General features: G+C 46.0%; 1 protein-coding gene across 1 annotated transcript in view; it reads right to left on the reverse strand.

Moving 5' to 3' along the window:
* Positions 1 to 10,115, reverse strand: part of LOC103533945 (unconventional myosin-Vb) — a 108,506-nt gene extending 98,391 nt beyond the window's left edge. The window contains exon 1 of the mRNA XM_030468319.1: positions 10,056 to 10,115. Within this exon, the coding sequence (XP_030324179.1) occupies positions 10,056 to 10,082 (27 nt within the window). The 5' untranslated portion in view covers positions 10,083 to 10,115. The remainder of the gene's footprint in view (positions 1 to 10,055) is intronic.
* Positions 10,116 to 21,569: the final 11,454 nt, after the last annotated feature.

The raw sequence follows: 21,569 nt of genomic DNA on the forward strand, positions 1-21,569 counted from the left end.
GGAGTTGGGTTTATCAGGGTCAGGCATTAGATGAGAGATGGGCAAAGTTCTGCAAGTAAGAGTGGGGTTTGCATTTTGATTTCCTTCTCATGATCTCCCAGTGCTGGAACTTTGTACTGGAGGCAAAGACTGACAGGAGACAGCACTTTTTTCAGACAAAAAAAAAATAGAAATAGGGAGATACATTTGGGCAAGATCAGTGATTTTTCTACTTGATACTGAACTTCAGAGTCACTGGGGACTGTGAGGAGTTGAAGCAGCCTCACCCATCTTACCCCCTCCACAAAAAGAGTCTCAAGGGCTGAAAATCAAGCAAGTTTTGTTCCTCGAGAGGACTCAGACCCACCTGGGTGGCCAAGCAAATGGATATTCCAGTGTTTTCAATCCCAAGGCCGTGCCTGCCACCCTTCACCTTGAGCACCATGGCCCTGCCTGTGGCAGGGGGGTTGGACCTTGGTGATTTCCAAGATCCCTTCCAATCCAAACCAAGATTCTATTTTCTGGAATTCACATTAACAGGACTGAGGATCCCAGGTCCTTTCCTTTTCTTTCCCTTTCCTTCCTCCTTTATCTTGTCTTAAAAAAGGAAATAGTTTCTTTGACCCAGGGCAGGGACAGATGAAGCCTTCACTCCAGCACTCCACACAGGGAGGAAAGAGCTCAGGGCCATAAAACTCACACTGCAGGAGAGCCAGAGGCAGGTTCAGCTCAAAAGCAGAGTCCTTTACCCAGGTCACCAGCAAGCCACCCAGCCACAAACATGTCCCCACATCACAGGCCAGCTGGGGAAGAAAAAGCAAATTGCATCTCTTCAGTGTTGGAATCTGGGGGAGAAAGCTCCAATATTTGGAGCAAGGAAGTCCCTGCAGATGATCCCAAGGGCAGCTCTCCATCAGCCTGCAGGTGAGGTGTTCATACCCCATGCAGATGTGGCTTCCAGAAAGTCCTGCTCAGCCAAAACATACCTTCTGGGTACCAAGATGGGAGTGGAGATGTTCATGGTCTACCCCAGCAGAGATTTCTTACAAGGTTAGGTAGAGGAAAGCAAGGGGACAGAATGGTGACACAAGACACTGACCATCTACTGGATGAGTGGTGGCACTTGGTCCTTCATTTCCATTATTTCTGACCACTGAAGGTGGTGGTGAAGAAGAAACAGCCATGAGAAAACCCCTGCAACAAGATTCATGGTCCTACCAGGAAATGTGGGCCTCATCCAGACCACAGCAGCCCAGTACTGCCTCATGAAAACCACTTCCACCTCTCCAGCACCAGGAGAGGAAGCATCTTTGAGACCTACAAAGGTGCCACTCCTCCATCCCTACTGGAGGCCACACTTGTTGCCCAAAAACCATCAATGCCCATGGCAGCAGTGAGAGCAGAGCTCAAAGTAATTAAGAAGCATAAATCCACAGGGGAGGTCCTCATCTTAGTTAGATTGAAAATTAGAGCTGCCATCATCTCAGTATCTCTGCTCGGGGCATAGCACCAAGGATCAGCTTCATGGCAGGCACAGGGATCAGATTTTATTCTTAATTAGGTTTTTTTAAGCTGTTTTTGACACTCATTTGCCAATGACACATGGCAGAGGCCCTACCTGCCTGCTCATATCCAGCCTGCTTGGAGGGGTTGGCAGCTGGAGGTTTGCCTCAGCCACCCAGAATCAACAAGAGCCTGCTTCAACAAGAATCAGACTCACAGAATGTCAGGGGTTGGAAGGGACCTCAAAAGACCAAGTTCAACCCCCCCCCCACCAATGCAGGACCACCCAGGAACAGATCCAGGTGGGTTTGGAAGCCTCCAGAGCAGGAGACTCCACAACCTCTCTGGGCAGCCTGGGCCAGGGCTCCCTTGTAGCAAGACGAACCTCTTTTAGGGTACGGCGCTTCAAAGTCCAACCAGGTGTTCCAGCAGAGACTCAAAAACAGTGCTCCAAGCCTATAGCCCACAAGGTTGACTAGCCTGGATCAGTGCTGTTGCTCTGAGAGCAACTGATCTCCCTGCTGGCTAGCTCAGGAGTGAGCCCCACCTGTGTCTCAGGCCTCACCTTTTATTGGCCCCCGGTCCTGCTCATGCGCAGTGGGGGCCCACCCTAATTGGGCACAGGTGGGCTTGACACAAGCTCATGCTCACTCCCTGGCAATTAGTGGCACCTGGTTGCCTCATTACACTACACTCCCTTATCCTCACAGGAAAGAAGTTTCTCCTCATGGTGAGGTGGAACTTCCCATGTTCTACCTTCACCCCATTATTCCTTGTCCTATTCCTGGGCACCACTGAAAAGAGATTGGCCCCTTCCTCTTGCCCCCCACCCCTCAGATATTGATGGACATTCAGAGATCCCCTCTCAGCCTTCTTTTCTCCAGGCTGAACAGCTCTTTCTTCACAGGAGATGCTCAGGTGTCCTGGTTTGGGCCAGGATAAAGGTGATTTTCTGTCTTGTACTTTTGCTTTCAGCTACTTACAAGACACTTCCCTTCATCATCCTCACAGCTCTCCACTGGACACTCTCCAGCAGAACAACCCAGACAAACCCACCACCATTCCCCCTGGTTTTTAGAAACCATCTCTAAATGCATTAAGGGTCCTTTTTGTTTTTGCTTTGAAGAGCAATGAGTCACCAGGACACATCCCTGAGATGTCATTTTGTTAAGTGGTGGCCATGATTTGCCCACAACACATCCTGTAACTGGTGGTTAGGACATTCTACCAGCACCTGGAACCTATCAGAAGGAAACTCGGGTGATGATTCATGGCAAGTGTGAAGGCACAGGTTGAAGCACTGCTTCCACACCTTGGGGGAGCCACCAAGTGCTTCATGGAGCCCACCAGCCCCACAGGGCTACCCAGAGGTCAGCAGTCATGAGCTGAAAGGGTTGGTCAACCTCAAGCATGGAGAAGACTTGTTCTCACACAGCACAAAAGGCAAATTGTGGACAGAAGGATAAATGAGAGCTAGCAGGAGCATCCAACAAGCAGGATGGACAAGTGGACACAGCACACACCAAGAAGCTGGGCCACCTTAACACCAAATACCTGGAGCAAACCAATGCTGGGCATCCAAACACAAAACCACCCCACTGGTACTACCACCAACACCTGCTGGGGAACACCATGGGAACATGAGGTATCAAGGAGGTGATGTCCAGACACTAAGGAGAAAATGGCCATGGTATCCAACCACCTACCCTGCCCCAGGTGACCTCCTGTCAATGCCAGAGCAGGGTCAGAATGTCAGCAGGCAGCAGAACAGCACCACCAGCTTCAAATGGACAAGCACAAGGGAACAAGAGCCAGTCCTAGAAGAAACACTTGTGGAGGAGAAAATAAATAAATAGATTAATTTAAAAAAAAAACAACAAACAGGATTTGGTTCAAAGTGGTAAAGAATGGCTGGAAGCACACACTGCACCACAATTCCACTACCAGCTTGCACCAGGCAGTGGGGTTGGGGCAACTCCCTGCTTATATTCCTTAGAATAAACATTTAGGATCTGTGTTGCTTCCAGTTTGGGTGGCTTACAGCCCAGCCTTTGCTTCAGTCAGCTGGAGAAGACTGGGTATAGCCAAATCGAGGAGAAAAGGAGAGCACAGCTGGAAAAAGGTCGTGTTTCCGGGTTGCAGGCTCTTCCAAGTAGGGATGTTGTATTCCATACCCTCTGGATATCATAAGACAGGCAAAAAGCAGAACTACCAAATCCTTTGTGGGTAAAACACAAGTTCACCATGAGCTGGGCATCACCTTTGAGAGCATTCAAAGAAGGAAGGCCAAATAAAATCCATCACCCACCAGCCCCTGGTCCTCTCCAGCCCTACCATTATCCCCAGATGAGTCTCAACTTATTTTCTGGAAGACCAGACTAAGCCAAATCCCAACCAAGCCTCATGAGATGAGTCTTACAGTTGTCCAGGACAAGACAAGGGCAATTGCTTTACACAACCAACTCAAAACACAAAGAGCTCACTGGGAATTTTTATTTTTTCACTTCTGCTAAACAGCAAATTCCTGGCTAAAATGTTTTGAAAACATTCCAGGTGACTCCAAAGCTTGGAGTCTTGCTGCAACAAAAGCAGTCATTTTCCTGACCTGAACTGTAGTTCATGCTGATATTTCTTTAGCTAACTGGAAATGCCTGTTTAAGGAACAGGTCAAAGAACAGAAAAAAACCTCAGCTCAGGGTTTCACCTACACTACCTGCTATTTATTACACCACCAACTCACTCAGAAGTTCCAAAGTCCACCCTCACACACTAAAAAGTTAGGCGATTCCTGCAGTTTCCTTCCTAGACAGCTCTTACAGGAATGACACACTATGCCTTTTTTTTTTTTCCAGAGCTACAAACTAATTGGTGTGTAAATTTAAAAGTACAACGTGCTTAAAACTGCATCATAGAATGGCTGAGGTTGGAAGGGAGCTCAGAGCTCATCTCCTCCAACCTCCCTGCAGAGACACCTCTCATCCAGACAAGGATGCTCCAAGCCTCATCCAACCTAGCCTTGAACACCTCCAGGGAGGGGGCAGCCACAGCATCTCTGGGCAATCTGTTCCAGAGCCTCAGCACCCTCCTGCTGAAGAACTTCTTCCTCAGATCCAGTCTGAACCTCTTCTCCTGCAGTTTCAAACCATTTCCCCTTCTCCTCTTGCTGGACACTCTTGGGAAAAGTCCCTCTGCAGCCTTCCTGGAGGTTCCCTTCAGGAATTGAAGGGCAGCTCTGAGGTCGCCATGGAGTCTTCTTCAGACTGCATCACACTATGGTGACAGAGATCAGCTTCAAATATATATAGGTATTTAAAATACAAACATATGTATGCTTGTTTCTTGGTCCTCAGAAGGGATGCTGGGTCATCATCTCCTAAACCTGGTTATGGTGACAGAGAAAAATAAAGCAAAAATCCTCCACTGTAAATACATTCCTCAGCAGCAGCCAGGTTGCCTGGGACAAACACCTTGCTTAAACTCCTTCCTCAGGGCAAAAAAAAAAAAAAAGGGTAGGACCTGCTCATCCCACAGGACCTGCATGAGCCACGTGCCGCCTCAGGCTCTGGACCTGCTGCCATCCCCAGGTTTCCATCCTGCACCTTGGGACTAACCCAGCACCATGGCTGCAACTGGGACCTGTGTGCTTTGGGATTTCCCTCCCCAGTTTCTCACTCATAAGAAAGTAGCAGAGAGGAGAAGATTTTAAATTATTCTTCCTAATTTTACTTTAATTCTTCCTTTCAATTCTTTTCACTTCAAAATAATCTCCATTAAAAATTCTTCTTCAATTCTTCCCAATCACTTTCAAAATAATAAAAAAAGGCAAATTGACTAATCCCAACCAACCTGAGAGGAATTAAGATAAATTAAGGCCTATTTAGAGTCTTTCCTGGGACTGTGCCCCAGCTCCATGTTCCTCAGCTCCCACCCAAGCCCAGCACAGATGCTGTTAAATACACAACTGAGATGAAGAGAAAACAAAGAAGTTATTTTTTGCAGCACGCCCTGCAGCAGGACATCCATCTGCACAGCCCTGCCACAGCACAGGGAGAAACTCAGCCACCTCCTGCCCATCAGGGGAAGGAAATGCCCACAAAGCCACCAGCACCCACCTCTCACCTCCCTTGCACCTAACTCCAGGAAGTGTAACCAGTGGGCTGAATGGGGATTTTAGTCCCCAGAAAAGTTTGGCTTTGCTTTTTCTCTCCTCTCCTGGGGAAGTGCTGAGGTGGCTGTGCCTTTGGCATGGTCCCCAGCTGCAGAGAGACAACCCCAGCAATCCTGGTTTACATTTCAATGATTTTTCTCTCTGTCACTGCAGGGTTCAGGAGGAGATCAGGGATGCACACAGACCCAGCTCATTCAGCTTCATTTTTAAACAAAAAAAAATTTCAGTGTGGCCTCCAAGCTGGCCCTGAGCTGTGTGGCATGAGCCAGATATCTTCTTTAGATATCATACTCTAAAAAAATACAGAAGAAACCAAAAAATCTTCAAGGAGAACCTGTTTTGTTTCTTTTCCTAGCAGAAGCTACAAAAAGCAGAAGGCAGGAGCTCTGCAGCCCTAAGAGCTCTGCAGAAGAGGACCCGTGGATATTCCAAACTTTCCCATATCCCAAACTTTCCCTGTCCCCCACGCTTACTTCCAGAATTTATTTTTTTTTTACAAAACATACAAATCATTTCTGCCCTTTCCTAGCTGCTGCTCAACTCTGAACCAACACACACCTGCTAAGGATGAATCCTCCCTAAATCTTGAAGGAGAAATAATTTTCAGAAAGGTTTTGGAGCAGAACGCTTATTTCATAGAATCACAGAATTTATTTATGGAATTCTTGGAATTATTTATGCCAATTCATCGACTCAGTATGTGATCACACTAGCAATATGGAAAAGGTTCTCCCCAGAGTCAGAAACCACCAATTCATTCCAGCTACTTTATTTCATACAACTTCAAGTGAAAACCAGAGTACTCAACACTAACCATTAGAAGAGGATTTTTTTTAATGCATGAAGTTCTCTCAGCTATTAAAAAATACTTGGCAAACACGAATCACTTTGCACAATGGGAGGGGGGGGAAAAAAGGAATAAATATTCTGGTTTCTTACTCATCCAGAGCCTGCAAACCTTCTGAAGAGTATAGCTGGAGCAGAAAGGCACAGCCTGGCAGAGGCACTGTTTCACATTAGGTTCAGAGGCTTAAATACACAATTAACATTTTAATAAGTATCCTGAAGAGAGCAGAAGGTCCAGAAGCAAAAAGGTAATTATATTTGTTTAGTTCTGTGAAGAGCTTCACTTCACAATAACAAAGGCCAGCCAGGCCACACAGCTGAATGCTGCAGATCAAGCCCTGTGGGACGAGATGGCAGCTTCCAGGGCTGATGTCCTCCCTCTGTCCCTGTTACCTCCTTAGGGAGCAATATTGGCATCTGCACAGGCTTCCAGGGCTGCAGTTTAGCTGCAGCAGCAACAGGTTCCTTTAGCAGGCTCTGGCTGAAGAGGAAAGGAAGAGGGAGCTGCCCCTGCCTCCTGCTTCAGCTAGAGAGATTTGAGAAACTCCCCTGTTCACCTGGACACATCCCACCTCTGCCACCATCCAGCAGGAATCTCAAGGGACATGGAAGGAGCAGGACCACACAGCTCCTCTTCTGCTGGGACACAAGGTGCACTGAATTCTTTTTTGCTTCTCCAACAAAATAAAAGCCACAGCCAGATAACACCAAATCCCCTAGGTACTGCACAGGGAGCAAGAAGAGGTTAAAATGGTCTCCTAGTAACTATTCACCCAAACAGAGTCCTACATGCTTGAAGCTGATGCAGTTTTGGAGCTACTCACCCATTCATAATTAGGCACAGCTATTAATTACCTTGTTTCATGGGGGCTATTAACCATCAGCCATCTCTCCTGTCAAGGCATCCCTTGGAAAGGTTCTCCACCAGCAACACACAGCTGCTGGTGATTCCAGGATGGGATCCTCTCCAGTTTAAGAGCTCCTCAAGGTGGTGCTGGGTCTAACCCAGCAAAGTCCTTGGCGTGGTTTAACAAGCACCAAGAAAACACCACATGTCCCACAATGTCCCAGGAGATCTTCTACAAACATCAAGTGGAACTGAAGGGTTCTCTACACAACACACAGCAGCTCCTGTTGCAGCCCAGCAGGAAGGAGAGGTGAAAGGACCTTGAAGTCCCACTTGGCCACCCCAAAGCAGCTCCTCAGCAGTTTCTCTCACCCTGGTTCAAGCAGGAGGAGGAAGGACTCCAAGGGATGTGCTGTTGTGGCTCTGCTAATGCAACTCTGACCATCAGATCAATAGGCTTTTAGCATGATTGCTGTATTGATTCCAGCAAGTCAGATCTTCCCCATGTCCCTCCAAAAGCCTCAGCCCCATCCTGCTGCCAAGGTGATCCAGGAGGCCCCAAACCACATTTGGAAAGTCATAAAATACCCCACCACCTCCAGCCTGTCTCATGCTACTTTCTTAATGCACGTCCTGGCAGCCCTGCACAAAGGGTGCAGAGGTTTCACAGAGGTGATGTGAAAGCAAGAGCTGGGACCTCCCTTAGTGCTTTCTAAGAGCAGGTCAGAGAGCAATACACCTGCTTCACCTTGGGGACCTTCATTAGCAACCAGCACCCTCAGGCTCAGCACCTAAAGGTTGTTAGAGTTTTGTGGGGGTTTTTTGTTTGTTATTTTAAACCTTAGTTCATTTTTTTTTGTGTATACACTCAAAGTCACAGCCCTACTAATTCAAAACCCAAAGCCCCACAAAACCCCATGCAGAAGACAACCTAGTTCAGTTCTAAACTTCACCACACCATAAAAAAAAAAAAAAAAAAAAAAAATAAAAAAAAAAAAAAAAAAAAAAAAAAAAATCACAGAATGGTTTGAGTTGGAAGGGACCTCAAACATCATCTAGTTTCAACCTCCCTGCCATGGGCAAGGACACCTCCCACTAGACCAGGTTGCTCAACCCCACAAATAACCCACAGGTAAAGACACCATTCATGGCCCCACCCCAGAAGCTGTGCCCCTAAAATGTCCCTGCAAGGCAGCCAGCCACCAGCAGAAGGGCCAGCACTGAAACACCAGCTCTCATCAATCTTTGCTGTTAAATCAAATATTAATTACATGCACAGATTGTCACCAAATCCCCACCATTTCCCAGCTGTCTCATTCAAGCCTCCCTATAAAGCAACAGGCTCACAAGCCATGCCCCAGCAGGCATCTTCCACCCATTCAGCAGATGAACTGGAGCAGAAACCCAATCAAGTCAAGCATAAAAACACAACGCAGGTTAATTACCTGATCAAGGAATTAAGAATCAATTAACCTGGTTGTCAGAACTAGCCCATAGCAGTGCTTGTAGCCAGGCTCCCTCTCTCCTGGGGATGGTTGTCAGCATATCCAGGCACCCAGCTGGCAAGATGCTGAGGTCGGGGATGTTGGTGCAGTTTAGCTCTGGCTTTCCTCGGGCTCCCTTTCACATTTTCCAAGGGAAAAAAAGGTTTTTACAAACCTAAGCTTGTGACTTTTGAAGAGCTCCTGAGAAGGACCAAGGTCAGCCCGCTCACAGGCAGCCCCTGCTCAACCCAGAGTCTTAAATTCCCACAGGTTCAAAGCAGGAGCCCATCAGATTCACACAGTTGATATCAACGACCAAAAAAATAAAATAAAAAAAAAATTAAGCCCCAAATATTACATAAAAGTTGTCCACAAAATTAATTAAGAGAAGCAGAAATCTGAAGTAAAGCCTGGGGGGGGGGAAAGGGAAGGACTGGCACTGAGACATGAAGCAGTTCCTTGAGAGAGGGATGTTGCCAGCCTGGCAGCACCTCCACGCTGGCCCTAGTCACATTGAAGGAATTTAAAACACTGGAATTCTGATTTTGCTTTTTCAGCAAAAAAAAAGCGTTCTGAAGCCAAGCTGAGCCCCCTGCCTTCCCCTCGCCTTTCACCGAGCAGGGTGAGCACAGGGAAAGGGCTCTCTCCCCATCAGTTATCCCTCTCTACCGGATTGGATCTACCAGGAGCTCTTCCACCAACCTACAGAAACCTCTCCAGAGCCACGGGAAGGGGACTGGTAACCCCAAACCCCGCGGGGTGCAACCCCCAAACCCCGCTCTTGGCCAAGGAGCGGGAAACACCTTTGCCTGAGTACCTCAGGGAAAACAAGTAAAATAAGAGTGACGCCTCCTCTAGATCCCAGGTTAGTTATAAGGACTGCTTTTTTACCTCTCCCTCCAGCCTGATGGTTCAAGGGGAAAATTATAAGGGGGGTGGGGGGGTGGGGTGTGAAAGGAGGGATGACGCTGTGAGGATTTGGGGAAGCTTGAGGGGGTTTTAGTGGGGCGGGGGGAACCCTGTGAGGTACCGGACACGCTCAGAGAGGCCCCGACCCACCTGCTGGGGCAGTGCGGTACCGACCGGGATCTCCTCCGCTCCCCGAGTGTGGGGAAAGTTGAGGATCTCCCCTCAGGGCTACGGAACAACGCAATCAAACACAGATCAGAGCGAACAACACCCCCAGAGCTCTACCCCCCCCCCCTCACACACACCCCGCCCCGCTCACCTTGGTGTAGAGCTGCGCGGCGGACATGGCCGGGGCAGGAGGTGCTAAGCGAGGGGCATAGGGCCGGCAGGCAGCGAGCAGCGCCGCCGGACCGACTGCCGCACAGACAGAACAACAAACGGACCGACCTTTACACCCGCAGCCGCCGGCCGGGGTGCGGGGAAACGAAGGGAGCGGCGGAGGAGGTGGGGAGAAAAGCGGCTCCGCCTCCGCTGCGCCCCGCTCAGGTATGGGGCGGCTCGGCGGGGATCGGCTCGCCTCGGCTCGGCTCCGTTCGGCGCGGCTCGACTCGGTTCTTCAGCTTCGCGCCATCCAGCGCCTTCCCGGCTCCTCTCGGGGCGGGGGATATCAGCGCTTTCCCTGCGTCGGTTTCTATTAATTTATTTTTTTTTATGAGGTAAAATTTTAAAAAAATAAACCATTTTTATGCTTATTTATTTTCTTCTAGTCTCTGGTCCCGGTCTCTTCTCCGGGGATCCCCCAGGGCCGGTTCCCGCCCCTCAGCTGCGGAGCCGCCTCACCTCAGGCGCCGCAACGCAGGGGAGCTGGCCTTGAATTTGGGTTGGTTTAGGTTGTTTTGGGTGGGTTTTTCCGTTTTTATTCTTCTTCTTTTCCCCTAGAAAAGGAGCCGTGAAGCCCCGAGCCCACCGGTACTCTGCACCACAGGAATGGCTCTGAGATGCCATGGGGTGAGCTGGGGGGTGAGCTGAATGCTCCAACCCACTGGAAATTCCTTCAAGGAATGCACCAGGGTTGGATATTCCTCTTTTTTTTCCTGCCTGGAGGTGGGTTTGGATCCGGTCTGTGCTCCTGAGTCTCACTCCATCCTAAACCATTGTCAGGAATCGTCAGAAAAAGCCAAAAACTTGTCCTCAACTGGTGGCCTCCATCTCAATTCATGCTTAGAAAGCACTTTTTTGTTGTTGGTTTTTTGGAGCCTGAGAAGGATGATGCAAACCCAAATTATTTCCTAAGTAATCTCCTTTGCTATTCATTATGGTCCAAAAGGTTTTTGCATATTAACTAAGCAGGCAGAAAATGTGTTCTGCCACACTTGTTGACTCCATCAGAGAGGATCCCCCCTGGGTGTTTTCGGGCTCTGCCTCTCATAGGGCACCCACGGATCTCCTGGGGAATCATCACTGGTGGCATCTCACCCTCTGCTCCTTGTCCCTGTGATATAGGATGTTAATGAATTTGTATTCATAGAATCCTAGGGGTTAGAAGGGACCTCGAAAGATCATCTAGTCCAACCCCCCCTGCCAGAGCAGGGCCACCTAGAGTACATTGTGCAGGAACGTGTCCAAACGGGTTTTGAATGTCTCCAGTGAAGGAGACTCCACGACCCCCCTGGGCAGCCTGTTCCAGGGCTCTGTCACCCTTACAGTAAAAAAATTTTTTCGAATATTCAACTTGAACCTCCTGTGCTCCAATTTACACCCATTACCCCTTGTCCTATCACTGGTCATCACTGAGAAAAGCCTAACTCCATCTCCCTGACACTCACTCCTTACATATTTGAAAACATTGATGAGGTCACCCCTCAGTCTCCTTTTCTCCAAACTAAAGAGACCCAGCTCCCTCAGCCTTTCCTCATAAGGGAGATGTTCCACTCCCTTAATCATCTTAGTAGCTCTGCGCTGGACTCTTTCAAGCACTTCCCTGTCCTTCTTGAACTGAGGGGCCCAGAACTGGACACAATACTCCAGGTGCGGCCTCACCAATGCAGAATAGAGGGGGAGGAGAACCTCTCTTGACCTACTAACCACACCCTTTCTAATGCACCCCAGGATGCCATTGGCCTTCTTGGCCACAAGGGCACATTGCTGGCTCATGGTCATCCTCTTGTCTACCAGGACCCCCAGGTCTCTTTCACCTACACTGCTCTCCAGCAGGTCAGCCCCCAACCTATACTGGGACATTGTGTTGTTCTTCCCCAAATGCAAAACTCTACACTTCCCCTTGTTGAACTTCATCATGTTTCTCTCTGCCCAACTCTCCAGCCTGTCTAAGTCTCTCTGAATGGCAGCACAGCCTTCCGGTGTGTCAGCCACTCCTCCCAGCTTAGTGTCATCAGCAAACTTGCTGAGGGTACACTCTATACCCTCATCCAAGTCGTTGATGAAGATATTGAACAACACCGGTCCCAGTACCGACCCCTGAGGGACTCCACTAGTCACACACCTCCAACCAGATTCTGCCCCATTGACTACAACTCTCTGACTCCTTCCTTTCAACCAGTTCCTGATCCACCTCACTACCTGATCACCAAACCCATACTTGGTCAACTTATCTACAAGGATGCTGTGAGAGACGGTGTCAAATGCTTTACTGAAATCAAGATAAACCACATCTACCGCTCTTCCATCATCTATCCACCTAGTAATTTCCTCATAGAAGGCTATGAGGTTAGTCAAACATGATTTACCCTTGATAAAACCATGCTGACTGCTCTTGATGACCCCCATGTCCTTGATATGCCTGGAGATAGTGACAAGAACAAGTTGTTCCATCACCTTTCCAGGGATGGAGGTGAGGCTGACCGGTCTATAGTTACCCAGGTCCTCCTTCTTGCCCTTCTTGTAGACTGGAGTGACATTTGCTATTCTCCAGTCCTCAGGCACCTCTCCTGTTACCCATGACTTACTGAAGATGATGGAGAGTGGCCTAGCAATGACCTCCGCCAGCTCCCTCAGCACCCTTGGATGCATTCCATCTGGACCCATCGACTTATGGATGTCCAGATTACTCAGCTGATCCCTAACCCAATCCTCATCTACTACGTCAAATTCCTTATCTATCTTGACTACTTCTGGGGCTAAATGAATCTGGGGCTCATGTGGAAACCCTGCAGGAGTAAAGACAGAGGCAAAGAAGGCGTTCAGCACCTCTGCCTTCTTTATATCCTCTGTCACCAGGGCTCCCATCTCATCCCTTAGTGGGCCAATATTGCCTCTAGCGTTAGTTTTACTAGCTATGTATTTGAAAAAGCCCTTTCTATTATCCTTAACCTGACTTGCAAGGTTAAGTTCCAAGGAGGCCTTAGCTTTCCTAATTGCCTCCCTACATCCTCTGACGACAGTCCTGTATTCCTCCCAAGTGACCAGCCCCCCCTTCCATGATCTGTAGATTTTCCTTTTCCACTTAAGTTTTCCCAGCAGTTCCTTTTTTAACCATGCTGGTCTCCTAGCTCCCTTACTAGATTTCCTAACCATAGGGATGCTCTGATCCTGTGCTTGCAAATAGTGGTCCTTGAATATTGACCAGCTATCTTGAGCCCCTTTATCTTCTAACACCCTGTCCCATGGGATTTCTCTTAACAGTTGATTGAGGAGGCCAAAGTTTGCCCTGTGGAAGTCCAGGGTTTTGGTCCTACTGGGTATTCTGTTCCTTCCACACAGGATCCTGAACTCTACCATCTCATGATCACTGCAGCCAAGGCTGCCATTGACCACCACTTCTTCGACAAGGCCCTCCTTGTTGGTTAGTATAAGATCCAGCAGCGCTCCTCTTCTAGTCGGCTTGTCCACCATCTGCATTAAGAAGTTATCATCAATGCACTGGAGGAACCTCCTAGACTGTGAAAGGCTGGCTGTGTGAGTCAACCAGCAGATATCAGGGTAGTTAAAATCCCCCATGAGGACTAGGGACTGAAGTTGTGAGGCTGCTTTCAGCTGCCTGTAGAAGGCCTCATCAACCTCTTCGCCTTGATCAGGAGGTCTGTAGTAGACCCCCACAACTGTGTCACCCACACCAGCTTGCCCCTTAATTCTTACCCACAGACTTTCAACTTGCCCCTCATCAGCCCCTGCACAAAACTCAACATATTCTAGTTGCTCTCTCACATAAAGAGCAACTCCACCACCTCGCTTCCCCGCCCTATCTTTCCGAAAAAGTACATAACCATCCATGGCCACATTCCAGTCATGTGACCTATCCCACCATGTCTCTGTTATCGCTACCAGATCATAACCCTTAGCCCGTACACTGACCTCTAACTCTTCTTGCTTATTCCCCATGCTGCGTGCATTAGCATACAGACATTTCAGGAAACAAACAGAGCACACTGGTGGGACTAAATCCTTCCTAGACCAACTGCCTTTGGGCCCTGGTTTGTTCTTCTTGTGTTTGTCCCTAACAGACCCAGTTTTCTCCCCTTCCCCCTTCACATCTAGTTTAAAGCTCTCTCAATGAGCCCTGCTAAGTCCTGCCCCAAAAGCCTCTTCCCTCTCTGGGACAGGTGCATCCCACCTGTCACCACCAGGCCTAACCAGTAAATTCAGAATTAAACTAAGAAGAAAGTGAATATGGGGCTAGACAAAGCAATTGAGACCTATAATTTTCCAGAAAAACAGTGTAAGTAAAACAAGGCCGTAACGAGACTAACTTCTGTCTCGGCGATAATTGAAGCGTGGGCCTTGTTCTTAAAACAAGGCACTGCCAAGGCTAACGAGGCACCAAAAGAATGCGAACATCTGCACAGAGGCAACATAAAAATGCCACAATCAGCAGATAAGGGAAAAATTATGGCTAGGGTCTAATTTTGCTCTGTAACAAGATCATGAAGTCGGCGAAAACAAGAAAGGTAAAGGGTTCAAGTTTGAGGAAGACTTCTTACTTCATCCAAAGACCCCTTGACGACCCCCCAATATCTCCCCAAGAGAGGACTCCACCCAGACTCCACCTATCATGAATATTGTAATAACATGATGTAATCCCTATGAATATATATGTAAACCTACTCCTTTTTAATATTCATAGAATTGTAATCAATATAAGGTAATTCTAGAGTTTTAGAGGTGTGTGTGTGTGAGTGGAGCAGACTCCCCATGCACCCAGCGCTGTTTTGCTTACTGCAATTTCAATTTATTAATTAAATTAAACCATTAACCAAATATTGAGTCTCGGTCATCTTTAACAATTTGGGGTCTCATCCAGGATCCCTCTCAGTGTTTGCACTGAGGTCCGGATTGGGGGGGCACCCCACCGATCTTCAGTGGCTCCTTTCCGGGCCCCCGGCTTCAATGACGGGATCCTGAATCTGAAATTGCAATAAGCAAAAATTTAATTTTTTTTGGTGATGAGCTCTTTTGTGGACTGCAGTGTGTTTTGCCTGTAATTCTGAGCGTGAAGATCTAAACGAAGACGATGGGGTCATAAGTATTAAAGGTGTATTCCGTTCGGTTGGGCGGGATTCGGTTGCTTGTGTGCGTGTGAGAGTGTGACTGAGGCGGAACCTGGTTCCGGAGCGATTGTGGAGGTCTTCTAACTGCTGTTCCAATCTCCCGCGAGGGACTTGGCCGGAGAAGGACCAAAGCGATTCCTATAGGATTCGTGGGTGGGTGATAAGGTATTTAAGCCTGTAGTGAAATGAGGCAACCAGGTGCCACTAATTGCCAGGTAGTGGGCATGAGCTTGTGTTAAGCCCACCTGTGCCTGGTTAGGGCGGGCCCCCACTGCACATGAGCAGGACCAGGGGGCCAATAAAAGGAAAGGTAAGGCCTGAATCAGGGTCAGCTCACACTGGAACTGACAATCTCGGCATGCTTGGCTTTAACTGCTGCTTTCAGCACTGCACTACCTTTATCGCTCCACTAGAGCTCATTGCCATCAGGGTGAGGCTTTGAGGAGTCTTGAACCTGCGGCCTTCAGCATTGCTCGGGCTGTGTCGTTACGTGCTTAGCCAGTTGCACCACTCAAGCCTCACCCTGACAGCAATGGAAAGCAGCAGTTAAGCCAAGCATGCCGAGATTGTGAGTTCCAGTGTGAGCTGAGCCTATGTCTTACCTTTTATTGGCCCCCTGGTCCTGCTCATGCGCAGTGGGGGCCTGCCCTAATTAGGCACAGGTGGGCTTGACACAAGCTCATGTTCACACCCTGGCAATTAGTCGCACCTGGTTGCCTCATTTCACTACATAAGCCACCTGCAAGACACTCTTATTGAAGCAGCCAAGGGTGAGAGGATTGCCACTAGTAAAATCCTCATATTATGGGACAGAGTTTGAAGAGTTCTAGTCAGGTACCAGATATTCCTCCGGAGAGTCCTTTAGGTCTTATGATTAAATATTGAGATAGTAAGGGAAAAAAGAAAAGGAAAAACTAAAGTGAAAGTAGTGCAATATTGCATGACAATTTGGCCAAAACCATTTTCACACGAAGAAAGTGACTATGCATACTTATGGATCCAGAATTCTACTTTACCTACAGTGCCCCTCCTCACATTAAAACCTAGGGAGGAGGAGAATGAAAAGAAAAGCAAAGATAAAGAAAAATGAGAACCTTTAGACCGTCTGCCTCCTTCACGTTTGCATAATCCGCCGTCGTTTGCTCTGCCAGCACCAGCAATACTTACGTCACCTTCTCTGTCAATGAAAGGTGAGCAGCTGATTGAGAGAGGCAGCATGTGACTGCTTTAACGTACCCCTTAAGGGAAGTACCACTTGGTGGGAATCAAGGAGGATTAGGATTTGCGACAGTTCCCCTTAATACAAGTGATGTTAGAAGTTTTAAAAAGGGTATGGGAAAGCTTGCCTAGACATTAGAAAAAAGCTGGAGAAATTAGAAGATTGGCCCGATAGGGTTTGGAAGAGTTGTTGAAGGAGAGGCAGAGTACAATTTATTAGGCAGAGATTTGATCATGAATTAAACAAAAATATCCAAAGAGATGGAGAAAAGTTACAAGTTTATTTATGTACTCTGACAGAAATGGATGAAGAAATAATTGATCCCTCACTATGATATACAGGGGGAGAGACTGGGAAGATAGATATGGATCCAATAGAAGTTCAGATAACAGATCCACATACCCCAATCAGGATTAAACAATATCCTATTTCAGTGGAGGGGTGGAAAGGGTTAAAGCCTATTGTAGATAGGCTTTTAGAACAAGGGACTTTGAAACCTCGCATGTCCCCGCATAATACACCAATTCTGCCTGTAAAGAAATAACATACCGGATGGTGCAGGATTTAAGGGCAGTAAATATGAGGGTCATCACTGAATTTCCATCCTTATACTTTATTAAGTCACATTTCTCCCAAATATATATTTGGTACAGCGTAATAGATTTAAAAGATGCATTTTGGGCTTGCCCTTTACATGAAAAGTCTAGAGACTATTTTGCTTTTGAGTGGGAGGACCCATCGACAGGGAGAAAACAGCAGTTAAGGTGGACTGTGTTACTGCAGGGATTTATAAAGTCACCTAATTTATTCAGGCAGGCTTTGGAGAAGCTGTTACAGGATTTTGAAATGTCCGAGAATGTGAGGTTGTTACAATACGTGGATGATCTATTAATAGCTGGGGAAACTGAAAGAGAAACTTGAGAAGTTACTATCAGATTATTAAACTTCTTGGGGGAAAAGGGACTAAAAGTGTCAAAGTTGCAATTTGTGGAGCAAGAAGTAAAGTATTTAGGACATTGGCTAAGCAAAGGTCAAAAGAAACTGGATCCTGATAGGGTATCAGGAATACTTGCTCTAAGACCCCCAGTAACTAAAAAGGAAATTAGACAATTACTGGGATTACTAGGATATTGCAGGCCATGGATTGAGAGTTATAGTGAAAAGGTAAAATTTTTGATTGAGAAGTTGACAAATGATGAAATTGGATGGTCGGAAAAAGACGATCAGAAATTAGAGGAAATAAAAAGAACATTAATACAAGTTCCAGTATTGACCCTCCCCAACCTGGAAAAAACATTTTTCTTATTTGTCAACGTATCAAATCAGACAGCTTATAGGGTGCTTACTCAAGATTGGGCAGGAATAAAAAATAAAAAACAAACCAAAACAAAACAACAAAACTGTTGGATACTGCTCAAAATCATTAGACCCCGTGAGTAGGGGATGGCCAGCCTGTTTACAGGCTCTGGTGGCAACTGTATTACTTATAGAAGAAGCATGGAAAGTTGCCTTTATTGCACCACTGAGAGTATACACCCCCATAATGTTAGAGGTGTTTTACAGCAGAAGGCGGAAAAGTGGCTGACAGCCGTCTCCTGAAATATGAAACCATATTGATAGACTCTCCTAATTTGGAACTTAAAACAACTTCAGCGCAGAGTCCTGCACAATTTCTGTTTGGGGAACCATCAGAGAAAAATTATTTGTATACAGATCCTCCCGAGTAATAGAAGGGAAAAGAAAATCCAGATATGCAGTAAGTATATTATTTTATATTTTGATTGTGAGGAAAAATTAGCCACTACTCATAGACATTGCACGAATTTACAAAAATAACAGGCTTTATGATATAAGCAAATGACAAAGATTTATTTTAGGGAAAGGAGACAATAACGCCACGTTTATAAGAGAAAAAAAAAAGGGGAACAAGGAGAAAATTTACACAAATTAGTCATTTTGAGGAGAGATTGTTAAGAAAAGGAAAGAAAAACAAGAGAGCAATTAAGTTTTATCACCGTCCACTGGCTGGAGAGGGGGGGGGGTACAGTGGCGAGAGGGAAAGGGGTTGGAGAGAGAGAGCTGCGCCTTCCCCTTTTCTCTTGGACTTTTTATACAGCAAAAAGGGGTTCTGCTTTTTTTGGTTTGTTTGGTTTTTGGTTTTTTTTGGGTTTTGGTGTTTTTTCATAAATCACAGGCACACAGACTTTCTAAAGATGACAGACAGATTTTGCCATCCCAGGAACTTCTCTTTTATTTATTATTATCTTTCAGTCTTTATTACCTTGCTAAATTTATTATCTTTGTCTTGGCTATGTACCGGGAGGCGACCTGATTAGCAGTCCCATCTTTAGGTGCATGATACAAAACAGAGGCTAGTTAAGCTTGGGGTATAAATCCGTTAGTTGAGAATATATATATATATCCCATTTCGTGTGGTTATCTTATGTCGTGTGGCTCTTTTTGCAGTTTGTGCTTTTTTAGCAGGCCGATTCCGTCTCCAAGATTTCCATTACGGAGCAATTGGGAACTGCACCCTGCCTGGCAACAGTTCTTCCTGCTGCATGTCTTTCCTGGCTCAAAAGACAGTAAATTTTTAACGTGTGTCTGTGGGGGGTGGTAAACTATCTGTTGTACCACACATTTGCCACATTGCATTTACCTCACCATATCATATGAAGGACCAAAAGATTCACCCCTGAAGAAGTGTCAAAATTTGAGAAGATAGGGGCCAAAATTGGAACAGGGTAAATAGATACTGCCTGATGGATGAAAGATGTTACCAAAACTGTACACCAGGCAAATTTTGGCAAGGATGTTTAACTTGTCAAAAGATTACTAGGAAAATATTTAAACAAGTAGCTATGGGAGGAAGAAAAAATGCCCACAGGCCTTTTGAGAATACAAATTAAATTACCTAAAGTAGGGAGAATCATATGTTTATTGGTAATAGTGGGTCATTTAACACACTGGGTAGAAGCTTACCCGGTAGTGAGAGCTACGACACAGATGGTGGTAAAGGGTTTTTTAGGTCAGGCAATACCTAGATATGGAGTAATTTATGGTATCGACTCTGACCAAGGCACACATTTTACTTCAAAAATAATTAAATTACTATGCAAATCTTTGGCTAACCATTGAGATTATCATACTCTTTGGCACCCGCAAAGCTCGGGCAGAGTGGAAAGAATGAATCAAACTATTAAGCAACAATTGGCAAAATTAATGGTTGAAACTCAAATGCCTTGGACAAGATGTTTACCGTTGGCACTTCTAAACATAAGAACAAAGCCACAAAGTGAAACTGGGTTATCACCATATGAAATGTTATATGGGATGTCTTATTTTTGGGGAATGCCAATAAAACATGACATAAAAGAGAATACAAGTATCAGAAAATATATAGAAATTTTGGGAAAACAGTTAAGGAAAATGGGAATGTTGGTGCAAACAACCCCCCCAGGGATTTGCAATACATCAAAAGAAGAAAGCTTATCCCCTCTCTGGGAAGGACCTTTTCTTGTCTTAATAACTACAGATACTGCTGTCCATACTGCTGATAAATGGTGGACACATGCCTCTGGAGTTAAAGGACCAGTAAAGGAGTGAAAGATCACCTCCCAGCCTGGGGAACCGAAAATCACACTGAAAAGAACATAAGAAGATAAGTAATTGGGGAATTTCATATAGTAATCCATAAATTTAGATACCTGATAAAATTTTATTTAAAAAAAAAAAAAAGTAAATATTCTAAAGGAACAGGGAAGGGAAGAAGGGAGTGGAGACACATATGACAAATGCCATAAGGTGGAGTCAGGAGAAAACTAAATGATCTTAAGTTCTTTAATTTGGCCCATCATAGGAAAAGGAGCAAGACCGGATGGGACATAGAAGCTGCAGTTGAAGAAGGTCTGCCAAGGGCTACAACCCGTCTGGGCTGTGACCACTGAGCAATATGATCCCTACCGGACCCTTTTTGATTTTGATGGGGATACTAGCATCCACCTTGGTCAAAAATTGCAGTCAATGTGTAGCCACTACCCGTAAAGGAATTGAAAAAGAAGAAGTGCAGAAAGACTGTACTGCTCATGCTTGTAACCCTCTAAATCTAACCATTCTAAACCCTCAACAATGGAAACATTTGGAGGTGAAATTTGGGATAAAAATATATGGGTCTGGTTATGATCCAGGAGCTGTGATTCATGTAACATTTACCGAGCAAATTAGGGAATCCATACAGCACAGGTTGCTTTTTAACTCATTTTATCATGAATTGGAAACTGGAGCAAAATATGAAATCCCCACAATTACAAAAAACCTTTTTGTAAACTTGGCTGAAAACATTGCTAAATCTTTGAATGTCATTAGTTGTTATGTTTGTGGAGGAATGAATCAAGGAGACCGATGGCCCTGGGAAGCAAGAGAGAGTAACATAACTGATTCAAAGACATGGGAACGAATTGAAAAAGGTAACAAGAAACACCAATGGGTATTACAAACCTCTACAATTGGAAGAAGTTGCTGGCAAAATTTAGGGGATGGCATACCAGTGGGTAACCTCGAGTGTGAAAGAGGTTACCTCTGGAATGAAATGACAAAAAGGTGGGATAAATGGGGAATGCCTCTTGAAATGGCACGGGCATTTACAAATTGGACTGATGGAATCAGTATATCAAAGGGGTGGCCCACTCCTTAGGGCCAGTATTGGATTTGTGGGCAATTCGCTTATGCATTCTTACAAAAAAATTGGCCAGGATCTTGTGTTTTAGGAACAATCAGACCCAGCTTTTTTCTGTTACCTATAAGTAAGGGAGAACAACTTGGAGTGCAAGTATATGCAGAGGCCAAAGAACTAAGGAGGCGACGAATCAAGCATGAATTACAGATAGGTAACTGGGATAATGATGAATGGCCTCCTGAAAGAATAATTGCATATTATGATCCAGCTACATGGGCTGAGGATGGTATGTATGGATACCGAACTCCAATTTATATGCTCAATAGAATCATTAGGTTACAAGCTGTGGTAGAAATTGTTGTAAATAAAACAGGGGATGCTTTAGAGCTAATTGAGAAATAGAATACACAAACAAGAACTTTTCTATATCAGAAC

This window comes from Calypte anna, chromosome W (genome assembly GCF_003957555.1).
Source record: "Calypte anna isolate BGI_N300 chromosome W, bCalAnn1_v1.p, whole genome shotgun sequence".
NCBI classification, from domain to species: Eukaryota; Metazoa; Chordata; class Aves; order Apodiformes; family Trochilidae; genus Calypte; species Calypte anna.